Here is a 15,845-nt window from a genome sequence, read left to right on the forward strand (position 1 = left end):
TCACGAGGTCAGGAGATCGAGACCATCCTGGCTAACATGGTGAAACCCCGTCTCTACTAAAAATAAAAAAATTAGCCGGGCAAGGTGATGGGCACCTGTAATCCCAGCTACTCGGGAGGCTGAGGCAGGAGAATGGCGTGAACCTGGGAGATGGAGCTTGCAGTGAGCCGAGATCATGCCACTGCACTCCAGCCTGGGCCACAGAGCGAGACTCCGTCTCAAAGAAAAAAAAAAGATGCTTTCAAGTATCTGCTAAAAATTAACGACTTTTCTTTGCTTTTTTAGAGACAGGGTCTCACTCTATTGCCCAGGATAGAGTGCAGTGGTGCCATCATAGCTCACTGCAATCTCAAACTCCTAGGATCAAGCAATCCTCCTGCCTCGGCCTCCAGAGTAGCTGGTATTACAGGCATGCACCAGTATGCCTAATTAAAAAAATTTTTTTTTTGTAGACACAGGGTCTCACTATGTTGCCAGGGCTGTTCTTGAACTCCTGACTTCAAGTAATCCTCCCTCTTCGGCCTCCCAAAGTGCTGGAATTAAAGGCGTTAGCCACCACACCCAGCCTATGATTTTTAATATATACCTAAAATTGCTCAATTAATTTTGCAAATGATAATTAAGTGCTTGGCAATATTTCATTTGTTAAATCCATAAGATTATTTTTTATGTGAATAGAATGTAAGTATTCAGAATATTCCTATCTAATAGAAAGTTTTCTAATAATGGAAACATTGTATACAGTAGTCTCCCTCTTATCTGCAGGGGTTATGTTCCAAGACCCCCAGGGGAAGCCTGAAACCCAAGGATGGCACCAAACCATCCTATTTTTTTACTAAACATATGTACTTATGATAAAGTTTAATTTATAAATTAGGCACAGCAAGAGATTAACAACAAGGAAACATTAGATAAAGAGGGGACTACTGTATCTGTAAAGTCCAATACACATGGCTATTGAACACATAACTGTGACTAGTCCTACTGGTGAACTCAATTTTATGCCTTATTAAATTTAAATTAATTTAAAATGGCCACATGTAGCTGGTGGCTAGTGTATCTACCTGACAGTGCAGATCTAGAGGAATGTCAATTGCTTAATATTTAATGCAATCAATGCTAATTATGTGACAAATTATAACTTTAACATGAGGCAATAAAATAAAACTATTAGTGGATATTTACTCACCCTGCATTAAAATTTTTCACACATTAAAGAATCTGTCATTCTCATGAGGGCTGCTGGTAAGTATCCAACCATGTCTAAGCAGCAATGCATTTTATATATATATTTTTTTGAGATGAAGTTTCGTTCTTGTTGCCCAGGCTGGAGTGCAATGGCCCCATCTTGGCTCACTGCAACCTCTGTCTCCCGGATTCAAGCAATTCTCCTGCCTCAGCCTCCCGAGTAGCTGGGATTACAGGCATGCGTCACCCCACCTCACTAATTTTGTATTTTTTTTTTTTTTAGTAGAGATGGGGTTTCTCCATGTTGGTCAGGCTGGTCTCAAACTCCTGACCTCAGGTGATCCACCTGCCTTGGCCTCCCAAAGTGCTGGGATTACAGGCGTGAGCCACCATGCGGGGCCTGCATCTTATATTCTTGCTAAAGAGTTCTGAACTCCTAGCGTCGTATTGCCAAGAACACATAATGCTTGATTTTCACTGAGGGGTTCATGTGGGGATGCGTCTTTTATGTGGAACCCAGTGGTAATACCACAATGTGCACTGCTCAAAGGCATTGTGCCTCGGGCAGGTACGCAGCTCAGTTAATCTGTTGCTTTCATATAAAGTAGAAATTCAAATAGAGTATCAGGTGATTTTGGAAGTGTTTAACAATCCACTATTAAAACTGTAAGAAGGAAAACAAAATAAAGAAAAAACAGGACCATATGGGTTTAAAGCCAAATTTTATCTAACCTTTAATAAACAAATAATGGCAATAACAAAAATTTAAAAAATTCTTAATTTTGAATGTTAATATATGAATGCTAATAATATTAATATCAATTTTGAATATTTGGACAAAAATCCCAAACAAAATATTCATAAGATAAATTAAGCAGCTTATCAAAACAATAATATACCACAGCTAAGCATATTATATTTCAGAAATGGTTTAAAACAAGAAATCAGTATGAATTATAACATTAAAATAGCAGAGGAGAATGATATATGAACAAAGCAAAAGAAGTGATAGGATTTGAAAAAATATAAGAAGTTAGCCCTAATTATAGAGCATACTTGCATACAACAAAGTAAATATTAGTTGAATGGTAAAATATTGTACTGATTTCCATTAAACTGGTTAAACAACTAAGACACTGGCTATTACCCCAATACTTGACATAATTGTATTTATTTTAATAAAAGTAAAGAAATAATAATGATTTTAAAAGAAAATTCATTTCCATTCATAGATAATCTGACTGAATACATAGAAATCTCACATACTATTAAAAATATAAATAGATTACAGTTTATGGTTAGAGTGATAATGGCAACATCCAAATATAATATGATAGTATGTGGGAAAACTATCAGTATCAGAAAAATCATGAATGCACTTTAAAAAGCTACTCTCCAGGAAAAGGATATTATATATAAAATAACAAAAGAATCAAGATCTAGAGTATGTGTGTGTATTCATAAATCAGCAGGTTGAGAAAATGAGCAAAAGAAACAAACAGGAAAGTCACAGTAAATAACATGATTGGCCAATAAATACATATAAAAATACTTAATGGGTTAGTTAAAAAAAAATTATATTTTTAGGTGGACAAGTGGAGTTACTGGATACTTTTATTTCCAGCTGACCAGACTAGAAATTACAAGAGTAGAAGAGCATTTGGAAAAGATCCAAGTATATATACATCAGCTATGACTGCAATTATAGAGTTTTGTTATTTACAGACTCCTCTGAAACAATATTCTAAGTAGAGTTTTAAAAAATTATCTGTAACCTAAATACTGATCAGGATGAGAGTTTAAAAACATTTAGGCCGGGCGTGGGGGCGCACACCTGTAATCCCAACACTTTGGGAGGCCGAGGCGGGCGGATTACCTGAGGTTGAGAGTTCGAGACCAGCCTGACCAACATGGAGAAACCCCGTCTCTACTAAAAATATTTTAAAAATTAGGCAGGTGTGGTGATGCGTGCCTGTAATCCCAGCTACTCAGGAGGCTGAGGCAGGAGAATCGCTTGAACCTGGGAGGCAGAGGTTGCAGTGAGTCAAGATCGGACCATTGCACTCCAGCCTGGGTAACAAGAGCAGAACTCCGTCTCAAAAAAAAAAAAAAAAAAAAAAAAAAAAAACCCCAAAAAAAAACAAAACAAAAAAAATTTAGGTTTTTCATTTTGTAGAAAAGTAACAGTAGTACGAGTACAGAAAAAGGTGGTTACTTGCCTATCATCATGTGAGCTGACTGCATTCTCCCAGGGATTAATCACATGACAAAATGCTGAAATTCCAGTTTGAGGGTCATTCCTTTAGGTCTTGGCAGCATTTCAGCTTATGGTTTCATGTCCCGATTTTTTTTTTTTTTTTTTTTTTGAGACAGAGTCTCACTCTGTCACCCAGGCTGGAATGCAGTGGCACAATCTCGGCTCACTGCAGGCGACGCCTCCGGGTTCAAGTGATTCTCCCGCCTCAGGCTCCAGAGCAGCTGGGATTACAGGCATGCGCCACCACACCTGGCTCATTTTTGTATTTTTAGTAGAGATGGGGTTTCACCATGTTGGCCAGGCTGGTCTTCAACTCCTGACCTCAAGTGATCCGACCACCTCGGCCTTACCCAAAGTGCTGGGATTACAGGCATGAGCCACCACACTCAGACTTAAGTGTTAGTAGGTAATATTAATAGAAATGGAAGTTCTGAGGTAATTCTTAGATACACTGGGTTATGGAAAGGCAAACAAACTTTCTACACCACAGTGCACGCCAATCTTGTGAGAGGCTAATCATGTGGTTTTTGTTTGTTCCAAGAGCAGGAGATTGCTTCATTGGCTTGTCTAAGAACATAAACCATTTTTCAGTTATCAAGTACAGTGGTCATCTAACCTATAGCAAAATCATTCTGCATTGTGTTTTATTTCATTATCAAAACTTAAAATTGCGTAGGGGAAATGATGTTAATATTTAAAGGCGAATTATTTCCTTTGTGGACAAAAGGGATATGAGCATGTAGATAACAACGAATGATCACACTGACACTACAGACTCAACGAATGATTACGCTGACACTAAAGACACAACAAATGATCACGCTGACACTACAGACACAACGAATGATCACGCTGACACTACAGACACAACGAATGATCACGCTGACACTACAGAACTTTGGCTGACAATGCATAATGCGTGATGCTCCTTAGTTTGGAAAAGTAATTTTTATAGGACTGGAAGTGAGTTTAGGTAGTTATCAACTGCAATCCTGATTTCCAAAAGGTTTTTAAAAAGGTAGTTTTTAGAATTGATGGTATCGTGCACATAATTCATCCCATTTACAAAACAGTATATAAAGCTTAGAAAAATTACAAGGATAAAGACAGATCAACATTCATTTTCTTTCATTTGTCTAGAATATATTGAACCAGAAGAATGAATTGACTCTGCCAGAAAAATGACTATTGCACAATTATTTTAAAAGAATCTTAGAGTTTGCTGATATCATACTCAGAAATTTTCCATTTACCCTAATGAGCGAAACTCATCTTGTTTTCAATCATGTTTTAAAAATTCCGATTTCCTACAATATCTATGTCATTTTGAAAAACTATATTCTTTCACAAATATAATTCCTTCTCAAAATACATTAGAGATTGCTAAATATTTTGGTATAAACATCAAAAATTAACTCTTTCTTTTGAGACTGGGTCTTGCTGTATTGCCCAGGCTGGAGTGCAATGGCATGATCTCGGCTCACTGCAATCTCCGCCTCCCAGGTTCATGCAATTCTCCTGTCTCAGCCTCCCAAGTAGCTAGGATTACAGGTGCATGCCACCATGCCCAGCTAATTTTTGTATTTGTAGTAGAGATGAGGTTTCATCATGGTGGCCAGGCTGGTCTCGAACTCCTGATCTCAAATGATCCACCTGCCTTGGCGTCCCAAAGTGCTGGGATTACAGGCGTGAGCCACTGTGCCCGGCAAAAATTAACTTTTAATTTAAAACATTTTCTTCATATCTCTCTTTTAAAATTTTTCTTGATTATATCTAGAGATTTAGCTTATGTTCCACAAAATGGGAGGGGGTAAGATTTGAATAAAAATTAGTTTTATTTCCTAATCATTAATCTCTTTATCTAGTTTTATTAATTTTTTCTTAATATTGGTATATTTGTTTTCCTTTCTTCTAGCCTCATATATTAACATTGTTTCTATCCACAGATTTATAGTCTAACCTTTAACAGGCAGTTCATATGTGCTACACAGAGAGATGAATACAATGACATCTTTTTGTTTCAATCTTTGTTTCCTGAATTAAAGGGATTATGTTTTCAAATTAACGGATCAATGTAGCACCCATCAAATTACTAATGCAAAATGGAATTGTTCAATGGAGAGCTGACAGTTGCCTCTTTAAGCAAGCTTTACAGTGTAGCATAAATAATCATGTAAAAACCTGATGTGCTTTCAGAAGTCTGCAGCATCATTCATGAGATGTTCTTGACAAAAATCTCAACCTAATGAATTTTCTAGACATAACTGCCAATTTATGGGAAAACAAGGGACAGAGCAACAAGTTAAATCATACTGTGAAGCAGAAATCAAGAATGTGGGACATTCTTTGGGTACTTAAAAAAGAAAAATTCAGGCTGGGTGTGGTGGCTCACGCCTGTAATCCCAGCACTTTGAGAGGCCAAGGCGGGTGGATCACAAGGTCAAGAGATCCAGACCATCCTGGCCAACATGATGAAATCCCGTCTCTACTAAAAATGCAAAAATTAGCTGGGTATGGTGGCATGTGCCTGTAGTCCCAGCTACTTGGGAGGCTGAGGCAGAATTGCTTGAACCCGGGAGGCAGAGGTTGCAGTAAGCCAAGATCGCACCACTGCACTCCAGCCTGGTGACAGAGCAAGACTCTGTCTCAAAAAAAAAAAAAAAAAAAAAAAAAAAAGGAAAAGAAAAATTCAAAAGCATGAAAAAGTGGGGATATTATCCTAGAGAAAGGGAATAAATTTAAAAAAATCCCAAATGCAATGAATTAACCAAGAGTGGATACTGATTAGAAAATAAGTAGTTATAAAAAATCTTTGGGCACATATTTGAAGACACTATATAAATTATTACGTTTTTCCAGTATGATTATAGTATCACAGTTATCCAGGAAATTTGCATATATTTAAAGGCAAAGGGCCATGATATCTACAACTTACTCTCAAATGATACAGAAATAACCCATACATAAGCAGATAAAAAGAGCTGAAATAAGATAAAGCAAATAACATGAATGTAAACATATATGGTGGGTTACTAAACAATTCTTTCAATTTTTCTGTATGTTAAATTAAAATGTACATTTCAAAGGGAAAACCTCCAAGACAACAATTTACTTCTTGATAGCCCATTATTAATTCCTACTTTATCTTAAATTGTGAACAGAAAATATGAATTGTTGGCTATTATCAAAATCTTGGCCAGGCACAGTGGCTCACGCCTATAATCCCAGCAATTTGGGAAGCCAAGGCAGGAGGACTGCTTGAGGCCAGGGGTTTGAGACCAGCCTAGGCAACATAGTGAGACCCCATCTCCACAAAAAATGAAAAAAGCAAAAGCAAAACAAAACAAGATATGCAAAATCTTTTTTTTTTTTTTTTTTTCTGAGACGGAGTCTTGCTCTGTCACTCAAACTGGAGTGTAGCGGTGTGATCTCGGCCCACTGCAACCTCCGCCTCCTGGGTTCAAGCGATTCTCGTGTCTCAGCCCTCCGAGTAGCTGGGATTACAGGTGTGTGCCACTATGCCCAGCTAATTTTTGTATTTTTAGTAGAGATGGGGTTTTGCCATGTTGCCCAGGATGTTCTTGAACTCCTGACCTCAGGTGATCTGCCAGCCTTGGCTTCCTAAACTGCTGGGATTAGAGGTGTGAGCCACTGCACCTGGTCAAAATCTTTAGACATGCTAAAATCATATTCTTAATTTCCAAAATTATATAAAATTTAATAATAGATGAGTGGCTTTCAGAAGCTGTTCTAAATTATGCCATTAGAATCTTTCATAAAAATTAATTATCAGCAACACAAATAATGATGATATCTATAATAGGTCATATTTATTTATTTATTTAAGATGGAGTCTCGCTCTGTCACCCAGGCTGGAGTGCAGTGGCATGATCCCGCCTCCCAGGTTCAAGTGATTCTCCTGCCTCGGCCTTTCTGAGTAGCTGGGACTACAGGTGCGTGTCACCACGCCCAGCTAATTTTTTGTAGAGATGGGGTTTCACCATGTTAGCCAGGATGGTCTCGATCTCCTGACATGTGATCCACCCTCCTCAGCCTCCCAAACTGCTGAGATTACAGGCGTAAGCCACTGCGCCCGGCCAATAGCTCATATTTATTGAGCATAACGCTATATGCCAAACAGTCTTCCCAGGTTTTGACAAGTATAATTTCGGCCACATCCGCATAATAGGACTCTTATGTACCTTTTTTTTTTTTTAGATGGGGCCTAAAAAAGCCAGGCTGGTGTGCAGTGGCTATTCACAGGCACCATCATAGAGCACTGCAGCCTTACACTCTTGCCTCAAGCGATCCTCCCGCCTCAGTCTCCCGAGTAGCTGGGACTACAGGTGTGCGCCACCATGCCTGGGTTTCATGTAGGCTCTTGATTATACTTTTTAAATAATTCCCATAGATGATAAATATCTTGGCCAATGACACACAGGGGAGTTATGTGGCAGTGATGACAGGTAAGGCATGTGCCATGGCTAAAAGCACTATTGCATATGTGACATTAACAAGTTAGTTTATTAGTACTAATTTTTGAGACTTCAACAATGATTGAGTGGTGTCAGGTGTGGTGATTTAAAAATAAAAATATGTCTGCAAATGTTTTGACATTTCTCTCTTTAAAAAGTGAAAGTGGGCTGGGCACAGTGGTTCACGCCTATAATCTCAGCACTTTGGGAACACTGTGGGAAGACTGCTTGAGCTTAGGAGTTTGAGACAAGCCTGGGCAAGCTGGTGAGACCCCCATCTCTACAAAAAATTTAAAAATTAGCTGGGCATGGTGACGCACACCTGTAGTCCCAGCTACTCGGGAAGCTGAAGCAGGAGGATCACTGAAGCCCAGGAGGTTGAGGCTGAAGTTAGCCATATGCACTCCACTGGATGACAGTGAAAGATCCTGCCTTCAAAAAAAAAAAAAGGTGAAACTTAATTCCTCTCTTACTGAATGTAGGCCAGACTTAGTGATTTTCTGGGAACAAATAGAACGTGGCAGAACTAACTTCCAAAGAGAGATTATAAAAAGGATCACATCTGACTGTCACGTCACAAGCACACTCAAGCAGCTTATGGACAAGGCCTCTTGGGAGAAGAAACGACTTGCCAGTATAAACTTATCAGCCACAGAACTAAGCCATTTGAAAGCATATCCTACAGCTATAGTCAAGCCTTTAGATAAGCACAACCTTTTGAGACACTTGGAGCTAGAACTGCCTAGCTTAGCTGCTCCCAAATTTCTGACTCACAGAAACTGTGAGAAAAACACACATTTATTGGCATTTTAAGCCACTAATTCTTCAGGTTCTTTGGAATGTGGCAGGAGATAACAGATTTTGGTACCTAGACAAGGGATGCTATTGAAACAAAAAGCTACAAATGTCAGAGGGGCATTGGGACCACAAACTGGGTGGAAATTGGAAGTGCCTGGAAAATATTATTAGCAGAATCCTGGATATTTTTAAGGAGCTCCTAGTGAGGGCTTAAAGAAAACTGAAAAATGTTACTGGAGACTAGGGGGAAGGGATTCTTGTTATGTAACAGCAGAAAGCAACATGGCTGCACATGGTAACTGTGAAAAGTACAAAATAATACCTACAGAACTGTGTAACTGGCCCAGGCTCGTGCTATAATCCCAGCACTTTGGGAGGTCAAGGTAGGAGGATCAAGAGTTTGAGACCAGCTCAGGCAACATAGGGAGACTTCATCTCTACCAAAAAAAAAAAAAAAAAAAAAAAAAAAAAAAAAAAATTAGCTAGATGTAGTTGTGCATACACCTGTAGTCCTAGCTACTCCTGAGGCTGAGATGGGCGGATCACTTGAGCCCGGGAGTTCAAGGTTGTAGTGAGCTATGATCACACCACTGCACTCCAACTTGGGTGACAAAGCAAGATTGTGTCTTTAAGAAACAAAAACAAACAACAGCAACAAAAAAAGTGGGTAATTTAGCTTAGGAGACTCCCAAGCAGAATGTTGAAGGTGTCTTGCTTCTTGTTGCTTAAGTGCTAGAAGTGAGATAAGCTAGAAAAAGATTGTTAAACAGAAGTGAACCAGGACTTGCTTTTGGAAACTCCCAGCCTCTCCAGAAAGCAAATGATGCTAAACTTCAGAAATGGTCTCTGGACAAAGACAAAATCCAGAGTGCTGTTAGGGAAACATAGTATGTAGGTAACCTTAGGGTATGTGTTCATTTCGATCCTCTGAAAAGCAAAAAGCAAGATCAGATCAGAAGGAAGGAGGGGGCTATGAATGAAAAAGAGGTCCAGGAAAGGCAGTGAAAGCCTTCAGGCCATGGTACAAGATGGATGGCTCTGAAGGAGAGGGATGAAGCAAGATTGGTAGAAAAACTATGAAAACGCGGGGCAGTATGAAAACAGTTTAAGCCTGGCTGATTCACAGTTCCCCAGCTGAAGGGTCTGGGTTTCGTAAGAATTGACTAGCATGAATACTTATTTTATGCTCAGAAAAGGGGCTGGGGGCAGCCCATAGGAAGCATGGCCTCAACATTAACACAATGATTATTTCAGAGAGGGAGCAGAGCGGGCACTTCACAGCAGGTTATCTGTTCTCCAAAGAACAGATAGAGTATGACTGTTAAAAACCCTTGGTTAAGACTCCAGCAATATCTAATGTGACAATTATGAGAATCACCATTCAATGAAACTTCTATAAAAGGTTCTGTCAGCAGCCTCTGCAGAAGCCCTAGGTAGAGGAGGCCGGATTTGCACGAGAGTGAATGAACAAGTGAGCATGAGCACCAGGGAAAGGTGATCCTGAAGATTCTGTTCATTAGAAGCAAGTGACTAGGTTCAGCTCACATGCAAAGGGAGGGGAATTGGACTTCAGGTTTTTTTATTTGCTGTTTTTGTTTTTGAGACGGAGTCTCATGCTGTTGCCCAGGCTGGAGTGCAGAGGCACGATCTCAGCTCACTGCAGCCTCCGCCTCCCAAGTTCAAGCGATTCTCCTGCCTCAGCCTCCCTAGTAGCTGGGACTACAGGCGTGTGCCATCACGCCTGGCTAGGCCTCGGTCTCCCAAAGTGCTGGGATTACAGGCGTGAGTCACCGTGCCTGGCCAGACTTCAAGTTTGAAGGGTAGAGTTTCAAGAATTTGAGGACATATTTTTAAAACACCATGACTGGCATTCTGAGTACAAATTGCTTATATTTCTACATCATGCAAAATATGCTCAAGAAGCCACCCAAATTGCTTGAGCCCAGAAGTTGAAAGCTGCAGTGAGCTATGAGCATGCCTCTGCACTCCAGCCTGGGTGATAGAGCAAGACCCTGTCTGAAAAAACAAAGACAAAAACAAAAACAAACAAACAAACAAAAAACTGCTCCAAAGTCACAGCTTTCTCCTGGCACTCTCACTGTCTAAGCCAGCCTGCCAGTGTGAGCGAGCCACCTGGAAAACAGATCCTTCAGCCCCAACGAGCCTTCAGAAGACTGCAAGCTCATGGAAAGACCAATTCAAAAGCACTAAGTTAAGCCTCTTCCGAATTTCTGACCCTCAGAACCTATGAGTGATGTTTATTGTTGTGGTAAGACATTAAGGCTTGTGGTAATTTGTAATACAGCCATTGAAATCTAGTATGAAAGGCTTTTGGTCATCCTTCTAATTAATAAGTTTTTTTTTTTTCTTTTGAGACGGAGTCTCGCTCTGTTGCCCAGGCTGGAGTGCAGTGGCGCGATCTCTGCTCACTGCAAGCTCTGCCTCCTGGGTTCATGCTATTCTCCTGCCTCAGCCTCCCGAGTAGCTGGGATTGCAGGCGCCCGCCACCACGCCCAGCTAATTTTTTGTATTTTTAGTAGAGACGGGGTTTCATCGTGTTAGCCAGGATGGTCTCTATCTCCTGACCTCGTGATCCGCCCACCTTGGCCTCTCAAAGTGCTGGGATTACAGGCGAGCCACCGCGCCCAGCCTTAATTATTAAGTTTTTAAAAAAAAAATCCATGCCATGGATGTTGTAGGCATGAAGAAACTGGGATTCCTGTTTTTTTTTTTCTTAATTTACCATTGAATAGTCAGATATTCCATTAAAACAGGACTGACATTGAATGCTTTCTAATGTGGCAAGATCTGCATTTTGAACTCTCTCAATTGCTAAAGCCATACCTATAAGACTAACATTCCATCATTTCTCACCAGTGTGGACTGTCTGATGATGAATGGCGCGCTCGTACTCTTTACAGTCTTACACTTTTATGCTCCTATGAATTCTCTGATGGGCTGTAAGGGCTGAACCATATCTGAAGGTTTTCCCACACTGCTTACACACATAGGGTTTCTCACCAGTATGAATTCTCTCATGTTGAACAAGGTTTGAGGCACGACTGAAGGCCTTCCCACATTCTTTACATTCATAAGGTTTTCCACCAGTATGAATTTTCTGATGTTGGGTAAGGTAGCCATACATTTTAAAGGCCTTTCCACATTCTTTACATTCATAGGGTTTTTTATTAGCATGAATGCTCTGATGTGCAGTAAGGTGTGAACTACGTCTAAAGGTCTTCCCACATTCCTTACATTCGAAAGGTTTCTCATCAGTATGAATACTTTGATGTAGAGTAAGATTTCTATAGAAAGTAAAGGTTTTTCTACATACCTTACATTCATAGGGTTTCACACCAGTATGAATTTTCTGATGTTGATTAAGATATCCATGCAAGCTAAAGGTCTTGCCACATTCCTTACATTTATAGGGTTTCTCACCAGTATGAGTTTTCCGATGTTGAATAAGGTTTGAGCCAGTACTATAGACCTTCCCACATTCCTGACATTCAAAAAGTTTCTTACCAGTGTGAATATTCTGATGTCGAGTAAGATTTCTATACAAAGTAAAGGTTTTTTTACACTCCTTACATTCAAAGCGTTTCATGCCAGTATGAATTTTCTGATGTTGTTTAAGGTAGCCATACAAGCTAAAGGCCTTTCTGCATTCCTTGCATTCATAGGGTTTCTCGCCAGTATGAGTTTTCTGATGTTGAAAGAGTTTTGAACCAGTAGTATAGGTCTTCCCACATTGCTTGCATTCAAAAAGTTTCTCACCAGTATGAATATTCTGATGCCGAGTAAGATTTCTATACAAAGTAAAGGTTTTCTTACACTCCTTACATTCATAGGGTTTTCCACCTTTATGAATTCTCTGATGTAGAAGAAAGTATGAGGCAGTGGTATAGCCCTTCCCACATTCTTTACACTCATATGGCTTTTTACCAGTGTGAACACTCTGATGTACAGTAAGTTGGTGACCTCTTCTAAAGGCTTTTCCGCATTTCTCACATACGTATGGCTTCTCATCAGTATGAATCTGCCCATGTTCAACAAGATTTGAGCGCCTACTAAAAGTCTTCCCACATTCCTTACATTTATATGGTTTTTCGCCAGTATGAACTCTCTGATGAATTCTAAGATGTCCATCTTGACTAAAGGCCCTCCCACACTCCTGACATTCATACGGCTTCCCACCAGTGTGAATTCTCTCATGTTGAACAATGTGTGAGGCATATATAAAGGCCTTCCCACACTGCCTACATTCATAGGTTTTCTCACCAGTATGAAATCTCTGATGTACAGTCAGCTGATAACCACTTCTAAAGTTCTTCCCACATTCTGTACATTCATAGGGTTTCTCACCAGTATGAAATCTTTGATGTAGAGTAAGTTGATAGCCACTACGAAAGTTCTTCCCACACTCTTTGCATTCATAGGGTCTCTCAATAACATGAAACCTGTGATGTAGAATAAGTTGATAACCACTACTAAATTTCTTCTGACATTTCTTACATTCATAGAGTTTCTCTCTCTTATATATGCTCTGAAGTTGTGTAGAGGATATATCTGTTTCATAAGTGGGTACTTCTATGTAGCTGATTATCTCACACTGTAAATCCAAATCTGAAACAAAAGAGGACAACAAAAAAAATTTGTATTTCTATACCAGAGAACAAGAAACTTTATGCAACAAAGAAAAACTGACATTCATAATAAGTGAATGGCATACAGAATTCAAAAATATGGTTACAAAATTTGAAAAAGGCTAAGAAGAGTTCAGAGATGTATGAGAGTTTACATAAGATAGTGAAATTACTGATTGAGGACATGGGTAACATTTAGGTGGGGCCAGAATCTTTGACAAGCTTGTTCCAAATCTGCTATATTGGCACCGTCAAAGACCAAGTTAATTAAAACTGAGAGGAGAGAAACCTTGACATCTTTATTTTGAACCTATCACTGATTTAGATGCAGGTCAGTGTTTAAGAATACATCCTTTAAGTTCCTCGAGTGATTTTTCACTGTTCTTAAAATAAAATACAAATCCCTTTCCAAGGACTGCTGCTTACCTAGGAGGCCTCATGTCAAAACATCAGCTCTTTGCTTCCTATTCTCTATCATAGTCCCTCTTTTCAACACCTGGAATATAGTACAATTGCCCCTTGGTATCTGTGGAGGATCAGTTCCAGGACCTCCTGCAGATACCAAAACCCAACCCAGATACCGACGCCTTAAGTCCCTGATATAAAATGGCATAGTATTTGCACATAACCTATAAACATCTTCCTGTATACTTTAAATCATCTCTGGATTACTTACAATACCCAATACAATGTAAATGCTATGTGAATAGCTGTTCTACTGTTGCTTCGAAAATAATGGCAAGAAAAAAGTCTGTATGTGGTCAGTACCCTCACAATTTAAAAATATATGTTTGATCTGAAGATGGTTGAATCCATGAGTGCAGAACCCATAGATACAAAGGGCCAACTGTACAACTTCCCCCAACGCTTAATGCTTTCCACAGACCGTTTAACTGCTCAAGAGTCCTTGGACTTAGACATTTTGTAGGCTGAATCCTTCTCATCCTTTATGTTTCAGAGTAAATGTTCTTTCTTTAGAAAGGCAGTACCTGCTAACTCTGTCTGTCTCTCTATCTTTATCTGTCTATCTATCTATCTATCCATCCATCTAGCTTTCAATCAATCATCAAGACAGAGTCTTGCTCTGTCACTCAGGCTGAAGTACAATAGCCCAATCATAGTTCACTGCAGCCTTGTACTCTTCCAGCTTAAGCGATTTTCCCACCTCAGCCTCTCAAGTAACTGGGACTACAGATGCACAACACCACACCTGGATAATTTTAAAATTATGTGTAGAGACAGGGTCTCACTGTGTTGCTTATCCACCGTGATCAAGTTGGCTTCATCCCTGGGATGCGAGGCTGGTTCAACATACGCAAATCGATAAACATAATCTATCACATAAACCGAACCAAAGACAAAAACCACATGATTATCTCAATAGATACAGAAAAGGCCTTTGATAAAATTCAACATCCCTTCATGTTAAAAACTCTCAATAAACTAGGTATTGATGGAACATATCTCAATAAGAGCTATTTATGACAAACCCACAGCTGATATCATATTGAATGGGCAAAAGCTGGAAGCATTCCCTTTGAAAACCAGTAGAAGAAAAGGATGCCCTCTCTCACCACTCTTATTCAACACAGTACTGGAAATTCTGGCCAGGGCAATCAGGCAAGAGAAAGAAATAAAGGTATTCAAACAGGAAGAGAGGAAGTCAAGTTGTCTCTGTTTGCAGATGACATGATTTTATATTTAGAAAACCCCATCATCTCAGGCCAAAAACTCCTTAAACTGATAAGCAACTTCAGCCAAGTCTCAGGGTACAAAATCAATGTGAAAAAATCACAAGCATTCCTTTACACCAACAATAGACAAGCAGAGAGCCAAATCATGAATGAACTCCCATTCATAATCGCTACAAAGAGAATGAAATACGTAGGAATACAGCTAACAAGGGATGTGAAGGACCTCTTCAAGGAGAACTATAAACCACTGCTCAAGGAAATAAGAGAGGACACAAATAAATGGAAAAAGATTCCATCCTGATGGATAGGAAGAATCAATATCATGAAAATGGCCATACTACCCAAAGTAAATTATAGATTCAATGCTATTCCCATCAGATTACCATTGACATTCTTCACAGAATTAGAAAAAAACTGTTTTAAATTTTATATGGAATCAAAGAAGACCCCGTACAGCCAAGACAATCCTAAGCAAAAAGAACAAAGCTGGAGGCATCATGCTACCTGACTTCAAACTATACTACAAGGCTACAGTAACCAAAACAGCATGGTACTGGTACCAAAACAGACATATAAACCAATGGAGCAGAAAAGAGACCTCAGAAATAACACCACACATCTACAACCATCTGATCTTCAACAAACCTGCCACAAACAAGCAATGGGGAAAGGATCTCCTACTCAGTAAATGGTGCTGGGAAAACTGGGTAGCCATATGCAGAAAACTAAAACTAGACCCCTTCCTTACACCTTATGTAACAATCAACTCAAGATGGATTAAAGACTT

At 39.5% G+C, this 15,845-nt stretch overlaps 1 protein-coding gene across 4 annotated transcripts in view; it reads right to left on the bottom strand.

The window, feature by feature from the left end:
- Positions 1 to 941: 941 nt before the first annotated feature.
- The window catches only part of ZNF573 (zinc finger protein 573), an 88,321-nt gene continuing 73,417 nt past the window's right edge, over positions 942 to 15,845 (bottom strand). For all 4 annotated transcript variants that reach the window (XM_063600240.1, XM_063600241.1, XM_063600239.1 and 1 more), the window contains one exon: positions 942 to 13,344. In XM_063600240.1, the coding sequence (XP_063456310.1) occupies positions 11,642 to 13,344 (1,703 nt within the window). In that variant the 3' untranslated portion in view covers positions 942 to 11,641. The remainder of the gene's footprint in view (positions 13,345 to 15,845) is intronic.

The sequence above is a fragment of the Pan paniscus genome, chromosome 20, assembly GCF_029289425.2.
Source record: "Pan paniscus chromosome 20, NHGRI_mPanPan1-v2.0_pri, whole genome shotgun sequence".
In the NCBI taxonomy this organism is placed as follows: Eukaryota; Metazoa; Chordata; class Mammalia; order Primates; family Hominidae; genus Pan; species Pan paniscus.